The sequence below is a fragment of the Brachyhypopomus gauderio genome, unplaced genomic scaffold (assembly GCF_052324685.1).
Source record: "Brachyhypopomus gauderio isolate BG-103 unplaced genomic scaffold, BGAUD_0.2 sc792, whole genome shotgun sequence".
NCBI classification, from domain to species: domain Eukaryota; kingdom Metazoa; phylum Chordata; class Actinopteri; order Gymnotiformes; family Hypopomidae; genus Brachyhypopomus; species Brachyhypopomus gauderio.
The window spans coordinates 1173-26754 of NW_027507612.1; the positions used below are offsets into that span (position 1 = coordinate 1173).

Here is a 25582-nt window from a genome sequence, read left to right on the forward strand (position 1 = left end):
CACTCCCCACACTCACTCCCCACACTCCCCACACTCTCCCCACACTCCACCCACACTCTCCCCACACTCTCCCCACACTCCACCCACACTCTCCCCACACTCCACCCACACTCCACCCACACTCTCCTCACGCTCTCCCCACACTCCACCCACTCTCCACCCACACTCTCCCCACACTCCTCCCACACTCTCCTCACGCTCTCCCCACACTCCACCCACACTCCACCCACACTCTCCTCACGCTCTCCCCACACTCTACCCACTCTCCACCCACACTCTCCCCACACTCCACCCACACTCTCCTCACGCTCTCCCCACACTCCACCCACACTCCACCCACACTCTCCTCACGCTCTCCCCACACTCCACCCACACTCTCCCCACACTCCACCCACTCTCCACCCACACTCTCCCCACTCTCCACCCACACTCCACCCACACTCTCCCCACACTCCACCCACTCTCCACCCACACTCCTCACGCTCTCCCCACACTCCACCCACGCTCTCCTCACGCTCTCCCCACACTCCACCCACACTCTCCCCACACTCTACCCACACTCTCCCCACACTCCACCCACACTCTCCCCACACTCTCCCCACACTCCACCCACTCTCCACCCACACTCTCCCCACACTCCACCCACACTCTCCCCACACTCTCCCCACTCACTCCCCACACTCCCCACACTCTCCCCACACTCCACTCACACTCCCCACACTCCACCCACACTCTCCCCACACTCCACCCACACTCTCCCCACACTCCCCACACTCCCCACACTCTCCCCACACTCCACCCACACTCTCCCCACACTCCCCACACTCTCCCCACACTCCACCCACACTCTCCCCACACTCCACCCACACTCTCCCCACACTCCACCCACTCTCCACCCACACTCCACCCACACTCCCCACACTCACTCCCCATACTCCCCACACTCCACCCACACTCTCCCCACACTCACTTCCCACACTCCACCCACACTCTCCTCACGCTCTCCCCACACTCTCCCCACACTTCCCCCACTCACTCCCCACACTCACTCCCCACTCTCCACCCACACTCCCCACACTCACTCCCCACACTCCACCCACACTCCCCCCACACTCCCCACACTCACTCCCCACACTCACTCCCCACACTCAGGTGCAGGTGACACTTGGCCCAGCTGTATAATGGCTCTGATTACAGACCATTTCTCTCTCTGGCCCTTAACTCTTGTAATTTCTCATTCAGCTCTCCCTGTGCTCTCATTCTCATCCTTTCTCTCTTGCTCGCTCTGCGTCTGTTTGTCTCTCTCTCTCTCTCTCTCTCTCTCTCTATCTGTCTCTCTCTCTGCCTGGTTGCTTCACCTCTTCTCTTTCTCCGTTCTACTCGTTCCTCCCTCAGTTTTCATGCCTCTTTTTCTGTGTGCTCTCTGGCTTCAGAGAACAGAGTGAGATGAAGGAAGCCATTGTTTCCCTTGTCAGAAAATGAGCGGAAGAGAGAGAGAGGGGGATAGAGCACGTGTGTGTGTGTGTGTGTGTACGTACCTGCTGAGAGAGAGGAGTGTGTTGACGTGATGGTGCACTGAGTCTCTTTATGCTGTCACTAACTGTGAGGCCCCTGCCAGCCCCTCACACCAGAGACCAGGAGGTAGAGAAGCTGCTTAATTTTTCATCCTGTATGAAATATTACTCGCCAGACTTCTAATGAAATCTTCCTCGACAGCCCGTTCTACAGCCCCCCCCTCTCCCCACCCTCTCTCTCTCTCCCTTTCCCTCTTTCCCTCTCTCTCTCTCTCTCTCATTACTGATGCATACATTTGAACTTCTGCAAGAATGCTTGCAAACTTTTCTTCGTGGTTTCTGCCTTTGCGTCTTTCCGTGCTGTCGTCTGCCGTGTTTATCTGTCCCTGCTCCCTGTGTTTGTTCCCACTGTGTGCGTGTGCTCGGACGGAGGCGTGGGGGGGGGGGGGGGGGGCATGGGGTGGGGTTAAAGCAGCGTGGGGGGGGGTGGGGCACTTCCTCTGCTGTCTGTCATCCTCTGCGTCTTTCGGGCTCCTGGTACATAACACCCATGCGTAGTGTAGTGGAATACATACAGATGATGTTTCACACTCATTGTCTCTCTTTACCTGTGTGTGTGTGTGTGTGTGTGTGTGTGTGTGTGTGTACCACTTTAAATATGGACTGCTACTAACTGGGCTGCCCAATGGAGGATGGATTCTTTTGAGTCTCGGTCCTCCCAAGGTTTCTTCCTAATCCACCTAGGGAGTTTCTCCTCGCCACTGTCGCCCCTGGCTTGATCATTAAGGATCTGGACCCATGCGCTTGTAAAGCTGCTTTGTGACAGCATATGTTGTAAAATAGACCCCTATATAAATACATCTGACTGAATCTGACGTGTGTTTTTGCGTCGCAGACCCGGGGGCGGTGGTGGAGGCACACAGTGCAGTACCGTATGCCGTCATAGGGGGCGTCTTGGCTCTGCTGGTCTTCACCGTCATCTGCGTGCTCATCATCACCATCTGGTGCTCGGTTCGACAGAAAGGTGAGTGGTTCCCTCCCCTGTTGTCCCCAACCCTGACTCCCCTGCCCTCTAGAGCGCCCCCTCTTGGTAACACCAGAGATTTAGTTATTGTGATAAATACATAATTCTCCGTACACACTATATACATGTTTTCTGTCTCAGTTACTTGCCTCTGATATCCTGTGCATCTGTGCTGTGCCTCAGATGAGCTCTGAACAATCATTATATTTCAGTAAAAACACAGAAGAGGTGAACTTTCATTCCCTCAGTGGAAAACAGAGCAAACCCCAAACACCTGAGGCAGGAGCAGGATCGGTTGTACGATCGAGCGCGGCGGAGAACACAACCAGCGGGGACCTCCTGAAGAGCAGAGTGCAGGCTGTCCAGCGCCGCTCTGGAGGAGCCCAGGCACCCCGAGGAGAACCTGAGGGAGCAGGGCCATCAAACGGAGACTTGGCCACGAAGACGAAGACTTCCAGCCCAGCTCGGGAGGAGCGGAGTGGGGAGCCGCTGAGAGACCCCTGAGGGAGCTTTGGCAAGGTCTCCCAGTTCTGCCTCTGCCACATTCCCCATGGCCGCCGGAGACATGGGAGACACACAGGAGGACAGACAAGAGGAGAGACACGGGGCCTGATGGGTTTACAGCCCCTTTAATTGACCGTGTCAAGCCTCGATCGTGTACAAAATACATTACTTTCCTTACTTCGCTTCCCTTAAGAGCTGCTGGCACCCTGGTGGCCCCGTGCCAAGGACGATAACACCTGCTAACGGTTCCCCCACAGAGTGGGAGGCGCCGTGGGACGTACCCTGTCTCGATGTTTCAGTGTTGGACAGCCCACTCGTCAGTCAAGCTGACAGCCTATCACGCGTACAGTTCATCAGCAGGAATCAAAAAAATAGTTGTGCCCTTGGGTTGGCCAACGAGCTCACAGGTCGGTGATTAATCAGTCGGCATGGAAATGGCGGAATCTGTGGCGTGAGGCCGTTGAAAAGCCTGGACCCCGGTCGCACGTTCCCGTCTTCTTTCTCCTTTTTTAATGACCTCATCGGCAGCTGCTTTATGCTCCAGAAAGAAGGTCGGTCCCCACGCAAGATTGCTTTTTTAATTAAGCCTCCATTCGGGCTCGGGGACTGGAGCTCAAAGCGTCGGGGGGTAAAACCGCCGGCTCATAATGGCGCGAGTGAAAAGGTTACGTGGCCCGGCCGGCCTGCTTTCTGCGCACCGAACAATGTTAGTGGTGATTATACATCCAATTAATTTGTGATTAATTAGGACTTACCATTGTCCGTGTCTGCCCCTCTCCTCCAAACCCAGGCCCCATTTCCCTTTCCCCCTGCTAATGGCTCCAAGTTTGTCAAGCGGCACGCAAAGAAAAGCATCGGTCTTCGTGTGGATCCGATTGGGCTGGAAGAGGAGGAACGTCAGGGTCAGCTGTCAAACGATGTGGACGCCGACAGCAGAGACGGCCCAGAAGCCCCGGGACTTTCTCGCCTTGAACCTGGACGGACATTCCGAGTGACGGCTCATGAATCAGACATGAAAGAGCTCGCGACGGCCGCGCTGGACGTGGCACCTGGCCGGCAGCACCGCGGTCAGCTTTATCACATCATCAGCGATTCCACTTCCCTTATCTCTGGTGCACCTGTCTCTGTCTGTCTCCGACTGTCTCCACCTGTCTCCACCTGTGTTTGCCTCCCCGTCCGCTGAAGAGCGTCCAGGGTTCCCTGATTAGTGGGCGACTGCGGACGTGCCTAGTTGACCATTAATTTTACACTTTTAGCTGGTGGAAAATGAGGAAAGGAAAAAGGAGCCTTTTCACGAGGATGAATTCCTATGCTGGGTTGGGAGTTGTGCTGATTTATCGATGGCATCGATAACATCGACGATTAAAAATCAAATAAGCAAATAATTACTTTATCGATTATTTTTCGTTTCTGCGTAGCTGGCATTGTCACTTCAAGGAGGAAGTGAAAAACGTTGGAAGTACGTAGAAGGTGGCAGCAGGGAAAAGCATGATTGAACTCGCACAAAGTACACGGGAGTCTTTTAAGAGTTTTCAAAAGCTGAACTTGTATGGCGCAGGAAAGACACGACCGTCATGCGCTGCCTGAAACAGCCTGCAGAACGAACAGCGTCATTACGTACGCATCTCGTGTCCTTCCACACTAAAACTGCTAGAAAGGCTGACTACTTCGTTTCTACTGACTAGAGAGAGCCAAGGGGCTTTCTGTAGAATTCAGCCAGGAGCAATTTCATTAGAGTTTTGTGTGGCTGTGTTTAAAGTCTCAGTATGTGTGTCTTTTAAAGTCTCAGTATGTGTGTCTTCAGCGGTAATACAGGTGTGCAGGTGGTCCAGGAGTTTCCAGGTAGAATTTCTCATGAAGAAAAATCTTAAAAGTGATAACTGAAAATAAGCACTCGCAAATTTAGCAGAGAAGCCCTTTGGCAATGAAGAAAATCCCTTACGTTGGAGAAAAGTTTCCAAAAACTAGTACATTTGTGGACCTATAGCATAAATATTCATATTTTCTTAAAAAAACTTTGGGCAAGTTGATGTTAAAAGCTACCACGAGAAAAATCTGATTAAACAATGAATTGAACCAGCAACAGATTATATATGTTAATCTCTCTTCTCTGCCTCTGTAACTCTCTCTTGTTCTATAACATTCTCTCCCTCTCTCTATCTCTCTCTCTGTTACACTCTCTCTGTAACTCTCTCTGTTCTCTCCTTCTCTCCTTCTTGCTCTATGATCTCCCCCTTTCTCTCTCCTACTCTCTGTGAAACACTAACATCCTAACACACTGCTTCTCTCTCTCCTTCTCTCCCTCGCTCTCTGCAATGCTCTCTCTCTCTCTCCACCTTTCTCCAGGGTCGTATCTGACGCATGAGGCCAGCGGGCTGGACGAGCACGGTGAGGTACAGGAAGCCTTCCTCAACGGAACCGACACCAGCCAGGGCAAGAAGGAGTATCTACTGTAACAGAGCAGACGCCACAGCCACCGACACACACACACACACACACACACACACACACACACACACTCCCGCAGCGTTCACATGCGCACAGCTCCACCACACCCAGCCCTTTTGACAAAACAAGCAGAGGGCCATATGAGGGTGGCAAAAAAGAGACAGAAGGGAGAGAAAGAGGGAGAGAGAGAGAGAGCATTCCAGCAGACGTTCTCTCTCTCTCTCTCTGATGAAGGTAGAGAGGAGGCAGGACAGCCCTCACCAGGCCCAGACCACCGCGTGGAGCCACATGCCTCTCTTGATAAAGTATTTACAACTGGCTTTCACCACCTACTGGAACGAATATTCCATTATCAGCTGATAAAAACCCCCTTCTGCACACACTCACACACGCACACACACACTTCTGAATACACACACTCACACACACACTCACACACGCACTTTCCTGAATCCACCCACTCACACACACACTCTTATCAACTGGGTGGCCCTCCTGGGCACGAGTGCTAGTGTGGGACCCTCTCACGCACTGCCGCAGTCTCAGGCTCTCGGCTGTGACCGTGTCCTTCCCCACATCCGCCCCCCACACGTTCACATTAGCCAGTTACGGCGTGTCCTCACGCTGCAGCCGCAGGTAACGCGGAGATCTTCAGAGGAAGCTTAATTCTAGTCACAGAGACTAGGACTAGGGACTACACAACAACACGGACAGTCACAGCACTTGCTGAATGCAAGGGCAGAATATCACCGGATGCCAAACACACGCACACACATGATCAGGCACACACACACACACACACACACACACACACACACAATGAAACATATCTCTTAAGTCATTATTTGTATAAAAACAGTCAAGTAAATTAAATGAATCTTTTAAGAATTGAACACAAATGATTTACTTTTGAGTGCATTACCAACAATTATTGCTATTATACTAACACAAAATATTAGCCTAGAAGTACAAAAATGAACAAAATACTGTTGAGTGATCTTTAAAAAAATAGATAAAATGAGTAAAAAAAATATATCTATATATATATATTTCATTTGTCTTTAAAAGATACCTTGTTTTTTTATGAATTATTTGGACTATTATGATTGTTGTTGTTATTATTATTATTATTATTATTGTTATTATTATTATTATTGTAAATGTTCTAAAGTGTACACATCCCATGGGTTTGTTGGAATGCTGGGAGCAGTCAGCATCCTCTCTTCTCTTGCCTTTCATTCTCTCATCTTTTCTCCTCTTTCATTCTCTCCTGTCTTCTCTGCTCTTTCCGTCATTGTCTGTGTGCCTCTGTCTCTTCCTCACCGTCTTTCACCCGCGTTGATTTTTTTGTAGTCTCCACGTTGCTGTTGATAGAGCTAACTGTGTTTCTTTATAGAGGAAAGATACTGAGCACGATAAATAAAACACTTGAAGAACCTTCTGTCAATGGCTTGTCTTACTGCTTTAGAGAAAGTCCTTATAAACTGGTGAGTGAAAGAGAGAGGGAGAGAGAGGGAGGGAGGGAGGGAGTGAGAGGACGAGGTAGAGGTGGAGGTCTTGCGAGTGATCGATGCGTTTACAGGTGGCAATAAAACGGAGGATGGGAGGGGGCGGGGCATTTAAATCAGGTGAGGCTGCAGTACTGAGAGATAAAATGAACACTAGATGAAAGAATGAATATAGAAGCACTTGATGAATCATAAAGATGATGGGGAGAACAAAGAGAACCACCCAGTTCTCTCCCTCTCTCCCCCTCTCTGTCTCTCCATCTCTCCCCCCTCTCTCTCTCTCTCTCTCTCTGTGTGTAGAAACTGCACCATAACACCACCCGTTGTTTCCATGCAATCAATATGCGATTTTGTCGTAAAGATGGTGGGAATATTTATTGCCCTGCAAGTTTGGAATGTAAAAGCTGGCGTAGGCCTCCGCGTTGCCGCTGATCGATGCGTTTGTCCTCCGGCGACGCTGGAGAGCGCGGCAGAAGGCCTGTCGACGAGAGTGATCGTCACGCGCTGAACGTGGGCGGCCGCCACGTGTCTGAACCCGGCCTCCAGCGCATCCATCAACCGCCCGAGACACGTGTGCCGGAAAGTTCCATGTAACCGGCACCATAAGTGCCTCGTACCGCACGAGCGGCCAGACGGAGCCCCGCTCTTGGGCACGGAGAGTGCTGCAAAAATAGACACAAAAACATCAGCAACCTGACCACTCTGCACGTGGAGAGTCCCGCACGGCTGGGTCACCTCGGCTTCGGGACGCTTGTATAAGCCTGTGGTATTTTTCTGTTCATTTTGAGGCAATTCGAGCCTGAAGCAGCTCAACCTGAGCAGATGGCAGTTCTGAGGCTACGGTGACCTGAGCCTCAGGCAGCGATGTCCTGGGCAGACGTCTGGGGCCGCGGGGCCGCGCGCTCCGGAGCGAACCTCGTGCACAGCAGCTCGGTCGTGAGGGAAACGCTCTGCGTCGGACCAAACAGCAACATCCAGCCAATCACAGCCAAAGGCCCCAATCGAGCGTAGACACACCGCTAGGCCTAGCGTGGCCAACCACTTCACCGAAGAAGAAAGACTTTCAAAGAGAGAGAAACGTGAACAGCTGAGACGACGCTACAGACGAAAAGGGAACACCTTTCGTGGCCGGGAGATGTGAAACGTGTGGACCAAAGGGTGTCTGGGCTAGAGATCTCACACATGAAAGCGCGAGAGAGAGCGAGCAGGGCTAAACGAACAGACGCTCGCGTGCGATTTGAACATCAGATGGCCGTTGCTTCGCTAACTCTCACGCCAGCAGGCAAATAGAAGAAAGCAATTAGGGGAACTATGCGTTTTATTCACGCTGTGCTTAGGAAATACTTGTTTAATCAAATCACGATGAAGCCTGCACAACTGAGAGGTTAATTGTGTTGGATACAATATTGAGGCCTCTCCGGCTAGATATTATTGTTATAGTAGGTTTAATTAAACATAGCCGGATCAGCGCTCATCAGTCTACGGTGCATGTAGCCTGTAAATCTCGCTTTAGCGTGAGATTAGGACAATGCCGTTATTAATACTGGAGGTGGTTGTCAAGGGAATAATAATTTGGCTATTTCAGCTAACTGACTGGAAAATTGCAATTATTCTGAATAGCTGAGAAAGAATGAGCCTGTCATTTTCATACGGTGGCACGGTGAACAATTACAAACAGTGCTGTTGTGACAAGGCTGAGTGAAATCTCACTGCCATTGCTTTACACGTCTACAGGTATTTTGCCGTTCGGTGTAGGACGAGTTGGACAGAACTCCTTCAGGGGCCCCAATGGCTTCAGTTTTGAGGAGGTGGTCGTCTCTTGGGATGGGGGGGTCCCGGGCAGGCAGGCTCCTTCACCGACCGCAGCGTGTGCCGGGCTGAACAGGAGCGGCGGGACCAGGGCGTAGGCCTGGAAGAGGAAGGTGGCCACGGAGGTGGCCCAGACGGGGCTCCGGCTGGCGGGGGCGAGGAGACGCAGGGCGTGGGTGGCGTGGAGGGGCAGGCACAGGAGGACCAGGAGCGAGACGGACAGGGCCAGACGGCGGGAGCGGGCTGGCCTTGTCTTCCGCGGCTCGGCCGGGTCGTGGGCCGCCCGCCGCGGCCTCGTGCGTGCTAGGTCCAGGAAGACGGCCAGCAGGACGAGCAGCGGGACGAGGAACACGGCGACGGCGTAGACCCCCACGAGGAAGAGCGAGCTGAGGACGGCGTCTGGGGCGCACACGGCCCAGTGGTCGCCGTGGATCTCCTCGTAGGTGAAGTTACGCAGGTCCTCCACCAGGAACTTGGAGAGGAACCCGGCGTAGGGCAGGTATCTGCCGATGACGGAGCGATCCTGGGCGTGCGGGGTCTTTATGGGAGGCTGGGGCGAGGAGGAGTTAGGCCAGCCGTCCAACCCAAGCCCCACCGAGCCCCAAGCGTTCGCAGAGTCAGACACGATGAACTGGGAGAAGGCCGTGACCACAGAGAAGACCCAGACGAGGAGGACCAGACACAGGGCCTGCCGACGGGTAACCAGGTGCACGTATCTGGAGGAACCACGAACACAAGATGGATCACGTTATCCTGGACCAAACAGTACTGAGCATTCATTAGGAATCGTTTATCAAATAACCACATTTTCTGATTGTTCAGTTCGGTGCCTGATGTTAATGCAGTTAACAAGTAAAGGAAGTCTATCTCACTCAAAATACACGACTTACAAACCCAGAAAAACATCTGGTTCAAAATGGCTGCCCTAGTCCGTTAATTGTGTCCATCGTGCCCCGCGTCTAAGGTGAAGAGAGCCTAGCTGGTGCCTCACCTGCGTCCCAGACGCCACTTCAGGTGAGCGTCGATGGTGAGCAGCAGCTGTAGCCCCACTGTGAACTGCCTCACCAGCAGGGGGCAGCACACCAGCGTGATGCACACGTACAGGCACTGCGGGCTCCTCAGGTTCAGGATCACGTCCACGGGTATGGCCACGGCCGCCCCGATCGCCCCGGCCCAGCCCAGGCAGCGCATCAGACACCCCGACACTCCGCCGGTTTCCACAGCCGTCCCGCAAGTCCCGCACAGCCTGATGCTGACGCCGATCACGGCGGCGGACACCACGCTCTGGGCCAGGGAGAAGAACCATGTGGGCTGCATGGTGCCTGCGTGAGAGAGAGTCGGGGGCGGTGAGGTGTTTAGGGACGAGGAGAGGCAGGAGAGGCGTGGTGGTGTGGGAGGTCGGCTCGCTGGGGGTCTGACACAGGAAGCGGAGGGAGCCGTCCAGGGTGTCTTCCTGCCACACCGATTAAAGGTCAGCCTTGTTTCTGCTGTCCGTCACAGCCGGATACAAACAGGGGGGGGAGGGGGGGGGGGGGTGATGGACGCAATCACGAATGCTCTTACTCACAAAGGGCCAGTCCCAAAACCCCCACACAGATTCCACAGAGGTGAACTCACGCTCACTCAACGGGCTTGCAGGAGAAAGTACAGAATAGCAAAAAGTAAAAAAACAAAAAAACACAGCATAGCCCTTCAATATGCCACCTGCCAGCTTCTCGTAATGAGTCCGACCTTTCCAGCAGGCTAATGATGGTAACTGGTTTTGGAAAGCCTGAGAGCATTTTGTTGTAATGAGCAGTGATGGCACCATCTCTCAATCCACTTCTCTGCTCTTCGGAGTGGGCGGGGCAATTGAGGGCTGCCCCCCCCCCCCCCCCCCCTCTTGTTTCCCCTCAAACTAAATCAATTAGCTGGAATAACTCATTAGTGACCGCACAAGTCCTGGTGGTCACACAAGTCCTCGTGCTTTTGTTCTGTCCCTAGTGCAGCTCTTCAGTCTCCACACAATTAATTACTCCAGCTAATCAATTCCTCTTATTCTATTATATAATTATAATTTTAATTATTGCTCAGAGACCAATAAAGACCAACAGATTCACGCCATGGTTTGCTGGACTATGGGAGGTATTTTTAAATTAGGATCGCGGTGTGTGGTCAGTGGTCAGCGTACAGCAGAGGGTGTCATAAATGTGCAGATTACAGCTCACCATAAAATATATGGCAGCTTCATAAGTAATGGGAATCTTTGATAATAAATCTTTCATTTGGAGTTCAAAATATGAAACAAATGGTTTGCATGATCAGGTATAGCATGCCATTGAAATAGCATTACTACAAATCATGAAATATGACATAATAAACTGAAACTAATTGAAAACCCCAGTAAAATATGCATTGGCCCCGCTGAACAGCTGGTTTTCTGTGTGGTTTTAAAAATAACTGTCAGACTTCCATATCTGAAAATCTCTGGAACTCTCCTCCAGTGTTCAGGAGCTAAGACAAACATTCCTGCTCGTGGCGTGAAGCTTTTGATGGTATTATAACATCTTTAATTGAATTTGATGCATACTGATATTTTCAAAGCTGTGATCTGATCTGTCAGATGGAAAATCTCCGGAAGGTTTTCCCACCTGTAAATAGCATTAGCCAGAGAAGACTGAACACAGAATGAGACTGACGGCTGGCATCACGGAACACTGCTACGGCTGGTCAGATACGGCTTTGCCCATAGTGATTGGAAGTTACCTTGGTAACATCAATGGCAAACTCGGAGTTAGATGTAGGGTGTGATTAAGCTCGAGTGCTTCTAAGACTTTACAAGGAACATCAATGGAGACCAGAACACGACGGGCAGCCTTTAAGACCAGCTTCCTCTCCTCAAACGAACATTGCAATCACACATAATTACAGCTTAGTCGCTACACAATAAGAGATTAGATGAGAGTTCAGAAAACTGGAAGAAAATCAATGTGCCGTCTAGGAGGCTTAAATATAGTAACGTGTGTCAATAAGTGCTTTTTGTGGGAGCAACAAAATGGGCAGCAGATCGAAAACTGAACGACTATCGCTGCATTTCTCCCCTTTAATACTAAAGGACGCATGACAAGCAGAAACACCCCGTTTCATAAGGATTATCGCTTATAATAACCAAGTGGAGTGCATTTATCTCAACTAACATAATCATGCGGTACAATAGAGCAGGTCCAATAAAGGCAACTAAGTGTATGTTGAAGACAGAGGAGTGTGATGGAGTTAAAGAAATTACCTGATGTGGTGGCAAAGGTGGATTTATTCTAGTGCTGTGGAGTTTATCTTTCCTGGGTTTAAACGTGTCTGTCAGTCCGTGGCTGATGGCTGAATAAACTCACTTTCATAGACCGTCTTCATCCACCTCCTGTCACTCCCCACTAACACCTGCGTAAACACGTCAATACGTCAATATGAGAGTACGCCAGGACTTCCCATTAGACCGGTACAAAGGGCAGCGTCGCCACGGTGAGCGAGCACTGGACATGTGCACATGGTGTGTGTGTGTGTGTGTGTGTGTGTGTGTGTGTGTGTGTGTGTGTGTGTGTGTGTGTGTGTGTGTGTGTGTGTGTGTGTGTGTGTGTGTGTGTGTGTGTGTGTGTGGGATGGGGGGCAGATCCATAACGTTGATGGAACTAAATCACAGTTCTAAAGGCCCTTACACTGGGGAGTCATATTAGGGCGATATTAGTCAGGTTATGGCGATATTAGTCATGTTAGGGCAATATTCGTCATGTTAGGGTGATATTAGTTGTGTTAGTCATATTAAGCCACTGATGAGCAGGTCTGATATTTCACACTTTGCCAAGTGAGCTGTCAGATCAACACAAGGCATCTGAGGAGGGTCCAGAGAGGCCAGAGGCAACCCTGCTCCAGAGGACCTGAAGACCTGCTCCTCAAGACTGACTCCTCAAAACCTGCTCCTCAAGACCTCCTCCTCAAAACCTGCTCCTGAAGACCTGCTCCTGCTTCATCCATGTCACTGCAGCACTTTTATCACTGTCAGCTGTGATCAGCAGAAGTTCATTAACTACAATAACCCCCCCAAAACAAAGATCTTCCTTCTCTATTGTCCCATGATGTTTTTCGTCTGCTGTCTGTCCAGTGGCACCAATCACGTTTCAGCAAGAATTCGTTAGCTCTGCCCGTCCATCTCTTATACATCATCCTTCATCCTCTGAAGTCATGGTGAGTCATACCCTAATGACCTGTGAGACTGAAACCTCACCTTGGTTCATGGTCAAAGCTTCACACGTCTCTGAGTTCCTGAATCTTAACACATCGTTCCGCCTGGTTTGGACTCCGAGCTTCACGTACGACCATTTCTGGCTCAGCATGTGGTGTGAGGGTGAAACGCACATCCAGCACGACACACCGAGAGGAGACGAGAACTGCACGTTTAACTCGTTCACACTTCTTAATCACACACATCAGCTCAGTTACTACCACATAATCAAAGTAAATAAACGTGCAATGAGGAACAATCCCATGATGCCTGTTGCCAGTGTGTGCTGCATATGCATAACGAATGCATAACCTGATATAGATGATCTCTCACGAGAGTCATTAGGTCAGATGATCGTTCCATGTGCTCATAAAATGGCCAAGGAGCAGAGAGTCAGACCCAGCCAGTGTGTTAATCTAGTCCAGGTGTGCACAAATTTTCAGGTTGCGAGCTACTTATAAGATGACCAAGTCAGAAAGATCTACCTCGCCCCGAGTGTAATTTGTTGACGAGGGGTGGGTGGCGAACGTAAATTGTTACCGGGGCGGTGTATATATACAACCATCAGAGCAGATGGACGATATCCTGTCATTCATCCACTACTTTTTAATGTCCTTCGCGATCGACCGACGTGCTCATCGACGTAATGAGCACCCCTGATCTAGTCCATCCTAATGTTCGCATATTTCAAGATGATAATTCCCTCAAAGTTGCTGCTGTGAAATCAGACAGTGGTTCACAGAGATTGTGTCAAAGGTATCAGTATTGACTAGGCGATATTAGACTATTGATTTTCATTAACTGTTAGGCAAACTCCTCCATGTTTTGAAATAATGACAGACTTCTAACAGGTCCATTGGGAAAGGGCCTTCTGGAACTACCCTAGGTCAGGGGTCAAATGGGCTGGAATTTGGAGGATAGGGGATGATGAGTTTTAGGAATCTTTTCCTCAGGATCCAGTAATGTACTGAGAGAAATATCTGCATATACGTTTGCTTCCATTATCAACACACAGGTGTGAGCCACTGGTGGACCAGAACCTTCTCTCCACCCTGCAGACACTGCTTTGCCACACTGTACACTGTAGACCACACACCTGTTCCTGTAGACCACCCACCTGTTCCTGCGCACCTGTTCCTGTAGACCACACACTTGTTTCTGTAGACCACAGACCTGTTCCTGTAGACCACACACCTGTTCCTGTACACTGCAGACCTCTCCCTGTAGACCACACACCTGTTCCTGTACACTGCAGACCTCTCCCTGTAGACCACACACCTGTTCCTGTACACTACAGACCTCTCCCTGTAGACCACAGACCTGTCCCTGTACACCTCAGCATGCAGACAGAAGCTTGACGAAATGACCAGTTCTGACTTAAAACGCCTCCACATTTGAAAGTGCTGCATAGCGCATTTGTGAAATAATTGGTTTTTGTTCGTGGCACATGTTCAAATGTTCACATTGATATTGTCTCCTACCCACACGTGTCCCCCAACAACAGTCTTTTATATAAACTCAGGAGTGGCTGGGAGCCAGAATGAGAGAGGAGTCTGGAGACGGTGAGGCAGAATGCTCAGAGGAAAAAGGGAGATTATGGTTTTGTGCTATAGCTCATTTAGACTGGCTCACTGTTCCAGCTATTGTTACATTGTGGCAGAAACAAAACATTTATTAAATTCACAGAGTCTTCAAAAGAGCTTAATGAGGTGGAAATGCTGTTCGAAATGAGAAGACGCTCATAATTTCTATTGTTCCAGCCATTTGAAATGAAGGTATCTTAATTACTTCACACAGTTCTTGTCATTATTCCATGTGCTGTATGTAACTTCATTTATTTAAATGTCACAGTTTAACTGTTGTTGTTTTCTAATTTGTATACTGCGTGTTTTGCATAGTCCTGACTCAATATATTCACAGTACTGAGTGTTTTATGATTAATGTTTTGTATCAGGTGCTATTTTCATTTCTAATTAACACCAATAAAGAAAATAAGATCCAACAATGAAATATTTAATGCAGAATATTTGCAAAACCTCTCAGCTCTGGAATAACTGAAAAGGTTTTTGGAACTAAACTTGGCTATAACATACATTAAGTGATATGACAATATTGCATGCGTCCACTCTATTAAATTGTTTTAAGTTCAAAGCTTCCAAAACAAATTGACATAGTAAACATAACACAATTAACATATTTTACATCAGCATAATTTATGATGGGACGACACTGGGGATTGGCTCCCTGTACATTCTGACATTTCTGATTTGGTCCCCAGCACTTCCGTTTGCATTTCTATTTCATCTGAAATGTTTCCTCTACAAGCGGAAACAATCGGTCTTTGCTTCATTTATTCACTAATAGTTGGAACAATAATCCTAGTTTTGGTCAATAAAACTAAACATTTTACGTTCTACGATTTGGAGTCAGAACATGATGTTGCGATAATAAACGCGACACAGCTGACATTTCATAAAAGGAAGATTATTTTTAAATAAAAATCAAAAAAATGATTGTACTATGCATGGTCTTTAAACCACAGGGCCGATCCTTGTATTGCTCAGGCCTGCTAGACCCTCTTCACACAGACCTGGAGCTTCTCATGAACCTTCAATCCCAGCACTGATTTCTCCTGAACACACGTGCCCAAGGACGGCTTCTTAAAGGTAATGTGGATTTGAAGGACGAGTCCGCCTTCTTGTGCCTGGTGCTTTTCAAAGCAGATACACTTATGATCTGGAATCATGTATTTATTCTAAAATTGAACTACAATCACACATCTATAAATATATAACCTTACATGTTCTAAAAAGTCTGAACTCATAATTCACATCACCATGAATGTCCTGGCCAGTGGTCAACCTCATGCACAAGATAACTCCTCACATCTCACAAGGTATGGGCGTTCCCAAGGGCATTCTCTGAGATAACGCTACTTTATAATCAATTTAAACAGTGCTATCCCAAGACCTTTGGCAGTGCAGTTTTTACTGATGTCTCCATATTCATTATGCACTGCCTTACAGAAACATTCAGCTGCCTTAAATGTCATTACATTTGACTGGTTTACAAATGACATACAAATTGAGGCAAAAATCGGTTTACTAGTGACACACAGTAGTCTGGTATTTTTGTTAAAAATCAGAATGCTGTTAAAATGCTCACTTTGCTCTTCTCAAGGTCAAAGTGCGGCGTTTGCCGTCTTTAAAAGATTGCATTTAAGAACTGGCAAACGCTGCTAGCATTCACTCAGTTTCTGCTAGAGCCACTTGTTTGCGGCTCTCAGTGGGTTGGGGTGCGTTTGCAAGCTGTTCGGGAGTGATTCTCTTTCACTCTGGCTACTCTGCGCAGGTTTGATGGTGCGTGTGGACTATGCTTTTTGTATAGCGCTACAGGTTTCAGATTGGATGACGGTCTGACTCCATTGTAGATCATTCACCTTTTTGTTGTCCAACCACTGTGTTGCTTTGCCATTGTGCTCGTGTTCGTTGTCTTGCTGAAAGGCGAAGTTTCTCCCCAGGCTTTAGATTCTGTAGCAGACTGAAGCAGACGTGCTTTGATGTGGATCTTCTTCAGTAATGGCTTCTTTCAAGTTGCCCTCTCCTACAGAGCTGCTGGATACAAGGCTCTTGTTATCACTGACTGGTGCACCTTCACTCCAGTCTCAGCCAATGAGCTCCATATCTCCTTTAAAATGATGTTTTGCCTGTCACTGGCTTTGCCCTTCTTGGCCTAACCTCATCCTAACCCAGGTCTTGAGAGGCAGGATTGTCTCGACATTGCCTGGGTGGTACAATATGGCTGCTTCTTTTTCCTCACAGATGTGCATGTATATAACTCCATCTTTGATTTCCGCTTCCCTGTTTTCCTTCAGTTTCACAATCTGACCAATCACAATTAAATGAAGGGCTCTTTAGTCCAGAATAAGTGACCTTTTTAAGGATTCACACATAGAGGCCAGCTGACTGCCACCCGCCAACCTCTGGAACCATGTGCAGTGTTCATAATAGAGAGCTTACAGATTTGTGGATGATGCCATCAATTTGGCAACTGGATCCACAATTTCCTAACATGAAACGGTATGACAGGGTGGATGACCAGTTTCTGGGGGCCTCTCCACCTCAGGTGTATCTCCCCACAGGGCTGTGTGCTGTCACCTTTGACCTTCTCTCTACACCAGTGACTACTACAGCAGTGAGTCTGTTAAACTTATTAATGTTATGAATGAGACGTCTGCCACCTGCTTTGTCTGAAACAAGTCCACATAGTGGGAAGAAGTTAGGAAACTGATGTTATAGTGTAGAAATAACAGCCTGGAATTGAACATATAACACACCATGGAGATAACTGTTGAGAAGAAAGTCAAAACCCTCTAGCATCACTGGAAATTCATGGGTCCACGGTTAGCAGAGCAAAGTCTTACGAATTCCCAAAAACACCATTCAGCAGGATCTCAAATGGGACATACCAAGCACTACAGTTATGAAGATGCATCTCAGACGAGACACACACGACACTGCCATTATGAAGACGAATCCCAGACAGGTCAGACTCAGCAGTGCAGTTATGAAGAAGCATCTCAGAAGGGACACACACACACACACACACACACACACACACACAGCACTGCAGTTGTTAAGAGGGCCCAACGGTGCCTTTATTTCCCGCAACAGCTCAACACATTTGAGCAAATGTCTGATAGTTCTGGTCCAGTTCTATGCCGATATAAGAAAACCCATCATCACCTCCTCCATCTCTGTCTGGTTTGAGTCTGTATCTGGCCCGTCAGGTGTATCTACAGTGAGATGTCCGGTTGGCTGACCTTCACTCCTCTAGGATGAGAGCCCGTTCTCTCTCTCTCTTCTAGCAGCACTCGACCCAGCAGAGACCAAAACAGAGAGCCGTCTGGTCAAACTCTTCCCCCCGCATTATCCTCCAGTGAAGAACACTTCTCACATGTTCCCTGTAGAAGGAGCTCTCCCACTTCCCTATCCTCTTTAATCCTATAGCTTTTTAATATTTCATGTGTACACGTGTGTGTGTGTGTGTGTGTGTGTGTGTGTGTGTGTGTGTGTGTGTGTGTGTGTGTGTGTGTGTGTGTGTGTGTGTGTGTGTATATATATATATATATATATATATATATATAGAGAGAGAGGGGGGGGTGCATGCATGTGTGTTCTTATGTATAATTCTTATACATAGTTCTTATGTATAATTTGAAAGACAAATCTGTGTGCATGAGAGAGAGAGAGAGAGAGAGAGAGAGAGAGAGAGAGAGAGAAGGAAAGAGAGAATATTCAGAGTATAGAGACCAGAATGTTCCAAGAATATAGATTCACGGGAGACTTCCTAGAATGTAGAGCAAGGTGGAGACTTATGTGCTAATTATTTAGTGACTATGGTAATAAATTTACACGTAGAACATCTAGTGAAGAGATTTTAATTATAAGACAACTGTGTCCTCGTTAGTCCAATTGTGTCCTCGTTAGTCCAATTGTGTCCTCGTTAGACCAATTGTGTCCTCTTTAGTCCAATTGTGTCCTCGTTAGTCCAATTGTGTCCTCGTTAGACCAATTGTGTCCTCGTTAGACCAATTGTGTCCTCTTTAGTCCAATTGTGTCCTCGTTAGTCCAATTGTGTCCTCTTTAGTCCAATTGTGTCCTCGTTAGTCCAATATTTTCATTTGCATGAACTTGGAGCTTCCACCATGAATAGGTTTTTGAATAATCATGCAAACAACATTTTTCAGTTAGTAATTTATTTTCACTGAATTTTCACATAAAGCCAACATTATATTGGCTTTATGTGTTATATATATATATACATAAAGCCCAAAATATCAAAGTGACATTTGTAATGCAAACAAATCAGGTTAACCAAACCCCTGGGAGCCTACAGTTCCCTTCACATTCTCCAGCTCATTTATCAAATAGAAGTTCAATGAAGTTGCTACTTCTGAGTAACACACTGATGGCAGCTGTGAGTTTGTACATCTCAGTCATGGCATGTAAGTGAAATGGGATGTGCAAGTGAATTTGCATGAGAATGCAAAGTGAATGGATGACAAGTAAATAAAAATGCTGAAACAAAAATTCAATCCAACATTTTTATCACCCTACTGTATCCAGCCGGTCGTGTTTGAGATGGGTGGGTTATGCAGCTGAAAATATAATTGGAAAAAATGATAAAAGTTACATTTAAATTGAAAAATGTAATGGAGAAAAGCAAACATCCTACAAAGTAACTAATGTGTTCAGCCAAGATTCCCACATTGTACACTAAAGAAAGTTATGCATGATATATGGACAAACTAAGTGTGTCTGCACCATCAAACTATATATCATATATATTATGCATTTTCATGACTTTTGATGTCAGTGATCTACAAGAGTATCAAGATTTGAGTATTTTTTTCAGCTGGCCTTCTGTGTTTAAACGTTTAACACACTGAGGGAGGGAATAGAATAAAATAGAATAGAAACATCTCAGTGTACGAAAACACACAAGTAACAAGGAAAATCAACTTGCATATTACAAGCTATCAAATTTAATTCCTCTGTGTAGGAACCATTTTTATTGTAGTAAAATTCATTTTAGAGTACTGTTATTTTAAAATCGTAAGGTTTAGCTTAAAAGGGGGAAAATTATGAATTATACTAATACTAACGGATCCTGCTACTAACGCACCAAGTTTGACAACGGCTACTCTGAGCTATCTGCGCAGATGCGTACGCTTCTTCCGTCAAGTGCGCACAATGTGCAGCAACTCTCGCGACAACGAACGTGATTTGCCCCTGTTAACAGCCATAGGAAACCCCGCCATAGCCTCTTCCTTTTGCTGTACACGAGCAAGGTAACGCTGCCTCCGTCTCTCTGCTTTATAACGCGTGTTTTACGTGTCTGGTGCGTTACAAAAACACCCCAGTTACTTACTTACTTCACCGTAACGCTTCCTGCTCCTCACAGACTGGAAAGGTGGGCTATAAGGGCTTTAATTCGAGGAGATATGTTAGATAGCGCGGTGTTGAGCCGCGTCCGGTAATGGCTGCGCCCGTGCAGCCGCGTCCACAGGCCGCGCGCCCGCCTGAAGCCCCGCGTGCCGTTGCTGGCGTTACCGGGTCGGTTACCGGCACGTGCGGGAGAGCGGCTTCCGTTGTAACAGACGTGTAGTGTGGTGTTTGGTCGGAGTTCGTGTATTCTCGCATGTGCTGGATTCGTACATTGCTAGCTAGTTAGCGTGAAGCTGCATGGCTGTAGTGTGTGTGTGAGGGCGAGTGAGTGAGTACTGGGGTGTGTGTGTGAGGGCGAGTGAGTGAGTACTGGGGTGTGTGTGAGGGCGAGTGAGTGAGTACTGGGGTGTGTGTGTGAGGGCGAGTGAGTGAGTACTGGGGTGTGTGTGTGAGGGCGAGTGAGTGAGTACTGGGGTGTGTGTGTGAGGGCGAGTGAGTGAGTACTGGGGTGTGTGTGTGTGAGGGCGAGTGAGTACTGGGGTGTGTGTGTGTGAGGGCGAGTGAGTACTGGGGTGTGTGTGTGAGGGCGAGTGAGTACTGGGGTGTGTGTGTGTGTGTGTGAGGGCGAGTGAGTATTGGTGTGCGATGCAGCATTATGGTGTTTCATATGTGTTGGTCTTTATTTCATGCCACATTGTGTCCGTGTTGCAGATGCCTGGCGGCGGTGTAACGGTAAAAGACGTCAACCAGCAGGAGTTCGTCCGCGCGCTGGCGGCCTTCCTGAAGAAGTGAGTCTGGCCGCTCTGGTCCCAGTAGCACCAGTGAGGGCGTTCCACAGGACCGCTGTGATGGTGATGAACTCTCCATAACCCCCTGCTTCTTGTTAAAGGTCAGGGAAGCTGAAGGTGCCAGACTGGGTGGACATTGTTAAGTTGGCTAAGTACAAGGAACTGGCGCCCTGCGATGACAACTGGTTCTACATCCGCGCTGGTGAGTGTCCCCCGTCCCCACAGCTCCGTCACCCTGTTACTTCAGTACAGAGTAACATTACAATGTGTCATCAAATAGTACCAATCACCAAATTCGCATTGCCAAAAAAATGCTTTTGTACGCCACAGAATTGCCTGCATTGTTTGACCTGACACTACTGTTGCACATTTCTAATAAACTGCATTTGCTCAGCACGACAAATTGCTACAATTTTTCCCCCTCCTAGCACTATTAACGTACTAAGTGCTGTTAATCACAGTAATTGCTACTCTGGTCTCATCTTGTCACTGTTATGGACTGTCAGCTGGCAGAACTCGTGATGTGTTTCACTACAGACTGGGAGGATTAGCTCACACTATTAGTCAGCCAAACACAGGACACGGGAGCAGATCCTGTAATGGGCCTTGGGGGGGGGGGGGGGGGGGGGGGGGGGGGACCTGGCTCAGTCACCGCCTCACTGTCATTTACAGGTTCCATAGAATTTGTGAATTATGAGCGTCACCTTTACCAGTTTTGAATGGCGAAGCCTTTCTGGTTTTGTCCTTAAGGTTGCTCATTAAGACGGATGCTCTGACTTGCCATCTGCCGTTTGTGTGGCCAAAATGAACAGTTCAGCCAAACCATGATTTGATTGGTTAATCTCAGTTTTCCTCTCGGGAGTTTCTTGTAAACAATGTCTTGTTTGAGCTTTAACAGGTAGTGGTCATGTTCATTACAGCTTTTAGGTGGCCTGTTTACTTTTAAAAATTATTTTTATGACCATTAAAGGTTTTGCAGTGGTCTTCAGTTGTGTAGTTTGGCGTTGAATCATGTAGGCAAGCTCTCGTTGTCGGTTGACGCATCTTAAATGTACTTGGAGTGCTTGATGACCTTTGCCCTTCCAACTTCTGCATCAGAGCTCTTGGATGTTGCTCTGTTTAATGGTGCAGTTACATTATGAATGAACATGGATCAGTGCTCGAGCTCCAAGATTTAGTCCTTTTCAACCTAGTCAGTTCTATTAGCTACCAAGAATTGTAAACTGAGGATCTGCGTCTCCTCCGCGGTGCTGACCTCCCTGACCCTTCCCCAGCCTCCACGGTGCGTCACCTGTATCTGCGCGGTGGAGTGGGCGTGGGCTCCATGACCAAGATCTACGGCGGGCGCAAGAGGAACGGCGTGTGTCCCTCACACTTCAGCGTGGCCTCCAAGAACGTGGCGCGCAAGGTTCTCCAAGCCCTGGAGGCCCTCAAGATGGTGGAGAAGGACCCCAACGGGTGAGTGAGCGCCCCACGCCACCGTGGCCTGTGCGCGGCTTTGCCAAACACCTTCTGGCTAGGACCCACTGCTGCGCTCCATCTGACCACGTGACTGGTTGAGCATCTTGTGGGGCTCATGGAACCTCTTGTTTGATTGTAGATGTGTGTTGGTCTTTGTTCTCTTTGATATTGTCTGCAGTTTCCGACCTGCATTTGTTGTTTATGTTCCTGCTTATTGCCCCCCGTGCTGTGGTGCGTTTACACACGGGTGTCGTTTCTCTTCCTGCGTGTGTCGGCCGTTACTAACACTGTTCTCTTCACAGCGGCCGCAGACTGACTCCACAGGGCACCAGGGACCTGGATAGAATTGCTGGCCAGGTGAGCACTACCACTCCCTTCTCTTGCCTCGCTGGCCCCTCCCCTTCTCTCTCCCCTCTTGCCTCGCTGGCCCCTCCCCTTCTCTCTCCCCTCTTGCCTCGCTGGCCCCTCCCCTTCTCTCTCCCCTCTTGCCTCGCTGGCCCCTCCCCTTCTCTCTCCCCTCTTGCCTCGCTGGCCCCTCCCCTTCTCTCTCCCCTCTTGCCTCGCTGGCCCCTCCCCTTCTCTCTCCCCTCTTGCCTCGCTGGCCCCTCCCCTTCTCTCTCCCCTCTTGCCTCGCTGGCCCCTCCCCTTCTCTCATCCAACCAATGTACTGGTTCTGTCCAGAGCCACATCGGTAATGATGCGCATTGCTGCAGTCGGCCATAACTGTGGGAGGGAGGCGAACGGCTCCTCCCTGAAGGTTTGGGCGTGGAGCCGTGAGGAACCCCTCCTCCCTCCTCCTCCCTCCACCACGGCTGCAGCTGCGATGCTTTCGGCAGGCAAACTAAGCCCGGGGAGTCGCACGCGGCTGCATGACTGTCCGCTCCGCTACACATGATGAGCACCGCCAGCGTGCACCGCTCTAGCGCGAAGCCCCTCTGTTGCAAATTGCCGAAATTGTCACAGTTGTGGAGTAAATTAGCTGTGTGTGTGTGTGTGTGCGCGCGCGCGCGGGCGTGCCCGCCCAGCCTGGCTCCAGGCGTCTCTCCCCCCCGGCTGCGTTGTGATGGGCTGTAACGTCTGGCTCTTCTCTCTTCCTTACAGGTGGCGGTCGCAAGCAAGAAGTCCTGAAATGTATAATAAACTTTGTGAAAGTCACGCGCGACTCTTGTGGTTTGTGATTAGAATGCTGTCTGCTCATTTGACTGTAGGGAATAAGTTGGGCTTGATTCATTTTTAATGTTAACTGATTTTAGATCTCACCTTTTAAAAATGTCAAATGTAGTGTAGCTTTTATGAAGAATAATTTTCCACCTTCATCTAAATCAATCAGGCTGGCTCTTAAGTCCTTAGAGGTGTTCTTAGCTGTTACGCTGGCTGATTCAAAGGTGGCATTTGCAGGCAGAAAGGTTGTATTACTAATGGTGTATACACCTCATTGCCTTGCATGCTGAGTAAGGCAGCCACTTTTGCCTTTTCGTAATGCCGTGCGTCTGAACTAATCTAAGTGAGACAGTTCACTTTACTGGAAGGAACTGTTCTTTATTGATTAATAAATAGATCTCGGAACTTGCTTTAAGGTCAGTGCATGTGATTCAGTTAGGCGCCATTACCTGAATGTTTAGACTCTGCTGCCTCCTGCTGGTCAGACCTGGAGCGACACTGGACTGCGTTTGTCACCGTTAAAGGCTATGCCTTTGTATTCAACTATGACTATGACCTCGAAAACTCATCAGTGGCCGACAGGTGGAGTTAAGATCATAGTGAAAATATCCCGTTGTGTTATTAGATGGAAGCCACTGAAGCAGGATCCGCTCGTGCTCTTGATGAAGTGTATTTCGAGTGCTTCACTGCACAGACGAGCTGTGTGTATCTAACAATGTCAGTTACCGTAAAGTGATTTCTATTAGTAATGACTTAATGAAATTTACTAAAGGTTTATCTGGTAAGTGATTTGTGCAGTATTACTACTGACCACCAGGGGGAGACAAATGACGTGGTATAAGTCATAAATCACTTGAAATGGGCTGTAAGTACAGGAAGTTCATATATACCTTCACCAAACGGAAGCTAGTCTCTGTTTCTCGCATGTCTAGCCTATGGCAAAACAGGTTGATTTAAAAAATGTGTTTTTCCCCCCTTCAAAACCAAAACTGATGTCCTCTCCAGTCACCTCTGACCAGAAGTGTCATCGTGGCCCTCTAAATAGCGTATGCAGTACTTTTATCATCCATACTGTTAAACCACGTTTCACAAACAGCTGCTCATTTTTGCACTTGCGGGGCCGTGGCCCCCGTGGGCAGCGTGTCTCAGATCTGCATCCAATAACTGGACCTCTGGAGGGTTTGGCCAGTACTGATTAACTGCTGGGCTGCGTCTGCCTCTTAGAGACGATGGATATGCCAGTTACAGCCTCTGATGATGTGCTGAGAAATGTTCTAATCTGCACAGACATTAGTTGTAATGGCACCGATGTGCTGCTACAGCAAGAAAGTCGTTTGTCTAGGAGCACACACATGAACGCATTTTGTTTAAGATGTACTCGTTTTTAATGTAAGACGCTGTAAAATGACAGGGCTTTTATAATGGCTTGCAGTCTGAGACATGGACTTGAGTGACAAACGGTATTCTTTATCAATTTGGTGCCAACTCTCTTTGATAGCAGTTGCCAGATCAGCTTTGCAGGTCTGAGTCTTCTTGTGGACCATTTTTTTCAATTTCCACCACAGGTTTTCAATTGGGTTGAGATCTGGACTATTTGCAGGCCATGACATCGACTGAATGTGTCTTTCTCCAAGGATTGCCTTTATTGTTTTTGTCCTATGGCACCATGCATTGTCATCTTGGAAAATTATTTTATTATCGCCAAACATCTGTTCAATTGAAAGGATGAGAAAACTGTCCAAAATGTCAATGTAAACTTGTGCATTGATAGAAGAATTAACCACAGTCATCTCCCCAGTGCCGAACATGCAGCCCCATATCATCAAGAACTGTGAAAATGTGGTTGTTTTCTTCAGGCAGTCCTCTTTAAATCTCACTGGAACGGCACCAAACAGAAGTTCCAGCATCATCACCTTGTCCAATGCAGATTCTTGACTCATCACTGAAGATAACTTTCATCCAGTCATCCACAGTCCATATTACCTCTCCTTAGCCCATTGCAGTCTTGTTATTTTCTGTTTAGGTGTCAATGATGGTTTTCTTTTAGCTTTCCTGTATTAATCCCATTTCCTTTAGGCGATTTCTTACAGTTCGGTCACATACATTGACTCCAGCTCCCTCCCATTTATGCTTCATCTGTTTAGTTGGACTTTTTCGGTTTTC

At 48.3% G+C, this 25582-nt stretch overlaps 2 protein-coding genes and 1 long non-coding RNA gene across 3 annotated transcripts; 2 read left to right on the forward strand and 1 right to left on the reverse strand.

Annotated features, from left to right (window-relative positions):
• The first annotated feature begins 2029 nt into the window (after positions 1 to 2029).
• Positions 2030 to 6937, forward strand: LOC143508113 (uncharacterized). Its single transcript, XR_013129186.1, has 2 exons — positions 2030 to 2538; positions 5389 to 6937. It is a non-coding gene; the product is annotated as an uncharacterized LOC143508113 (long non-coding RNA).
• Positions 6938 to 8718: 1781 nt separating this feature from the next.
• LOC143508114 (uncharacterized) lies at positions 8719 to 10124 on the reverse strand. The gene is made up of 2 exons (XM_076996666.1): positions 9799 to 10124; positions 8719 to 9523 (listed from the first exon to the last, which is right to left on the reverse strand). The coding sequence occupies exons 1-2, from the start codon at positions 10122 to 10124 to the stop codon at positions 8719 to 8721; spliced, it is 1131 nt and encodes a 376-aa protein (XP_076852781.1).
• Positions 10125 to 19889: 9765 nt separating this feature from the next.
• On the forward strand, positions 19890 to 23413 carry rps19 (ribosomal protein S19). Its single transcript, XM_076996665.1, has 6 exons — positions 19890 to 19912; positions 20721 to 20797; positions 20899 to 20999; positions 22072 to 22255; positions 22561 to 22615; positions 23360 to 23413. The coding sequence occupies exons 2-6, from the start codon at positions 20721 to 20723 to the stop codon at positions 23384 to 23386; spliced, it is 444 nt and encodes a 147-aa protein (XP_076852780.1). The 5' UTR covers positions 19890 to 19912; the 3' UTR covers positions 23387 to 23413.
• The last annotated feature ends 2169 nt before the right edge of the window (positions 23414 to 25582 follow it).

What these genes read in the sequence shown, in the direction of transcription:
- LOC143508114 (XM_076996666.1), bottom strand. Translation starts at nt 10,124, where the DNA reads ATGCAGCCCACATGGTTCTTCTCCCTGGCCCAGAGCGTGGTGTCCGCC. An exon ending in AAGTGGCGTCTGGGACGCAG is followed by an intron (nt 9,524 to 9,798) that starts GTGAGGCACCAG and finishes TGGTTCCTCCAG; the next exon opens with ATACGTGCACCTGGTTACCC.
- rps19 (XM_076996665.1), top strand. Translation starts at nt 20,721, where the DNA reads ATGCCTGGCGGCGGTGTAACGGTAAAAGACGTCAACCAGCAGGAGTTC. An exon ending in CTGGCGGCCTTCCTGAAGAA is followed by an intron (nt 20,798 to 20,898) that starts GTGAGTCTGGCC and finishes TTCTTGTTAAAG; the next exon opens with GTCAGGGAAGCTGAAGGTGC. An exon ending in TGGATAGAATTGCTGGCCAG is followed by an intron (nt 22,616 to 23,359) that starts GTGAGCACTACC and finishes TCTTCCTTACAG; the next exon opens with GTGGCGGTCGCAAGCAAGAA.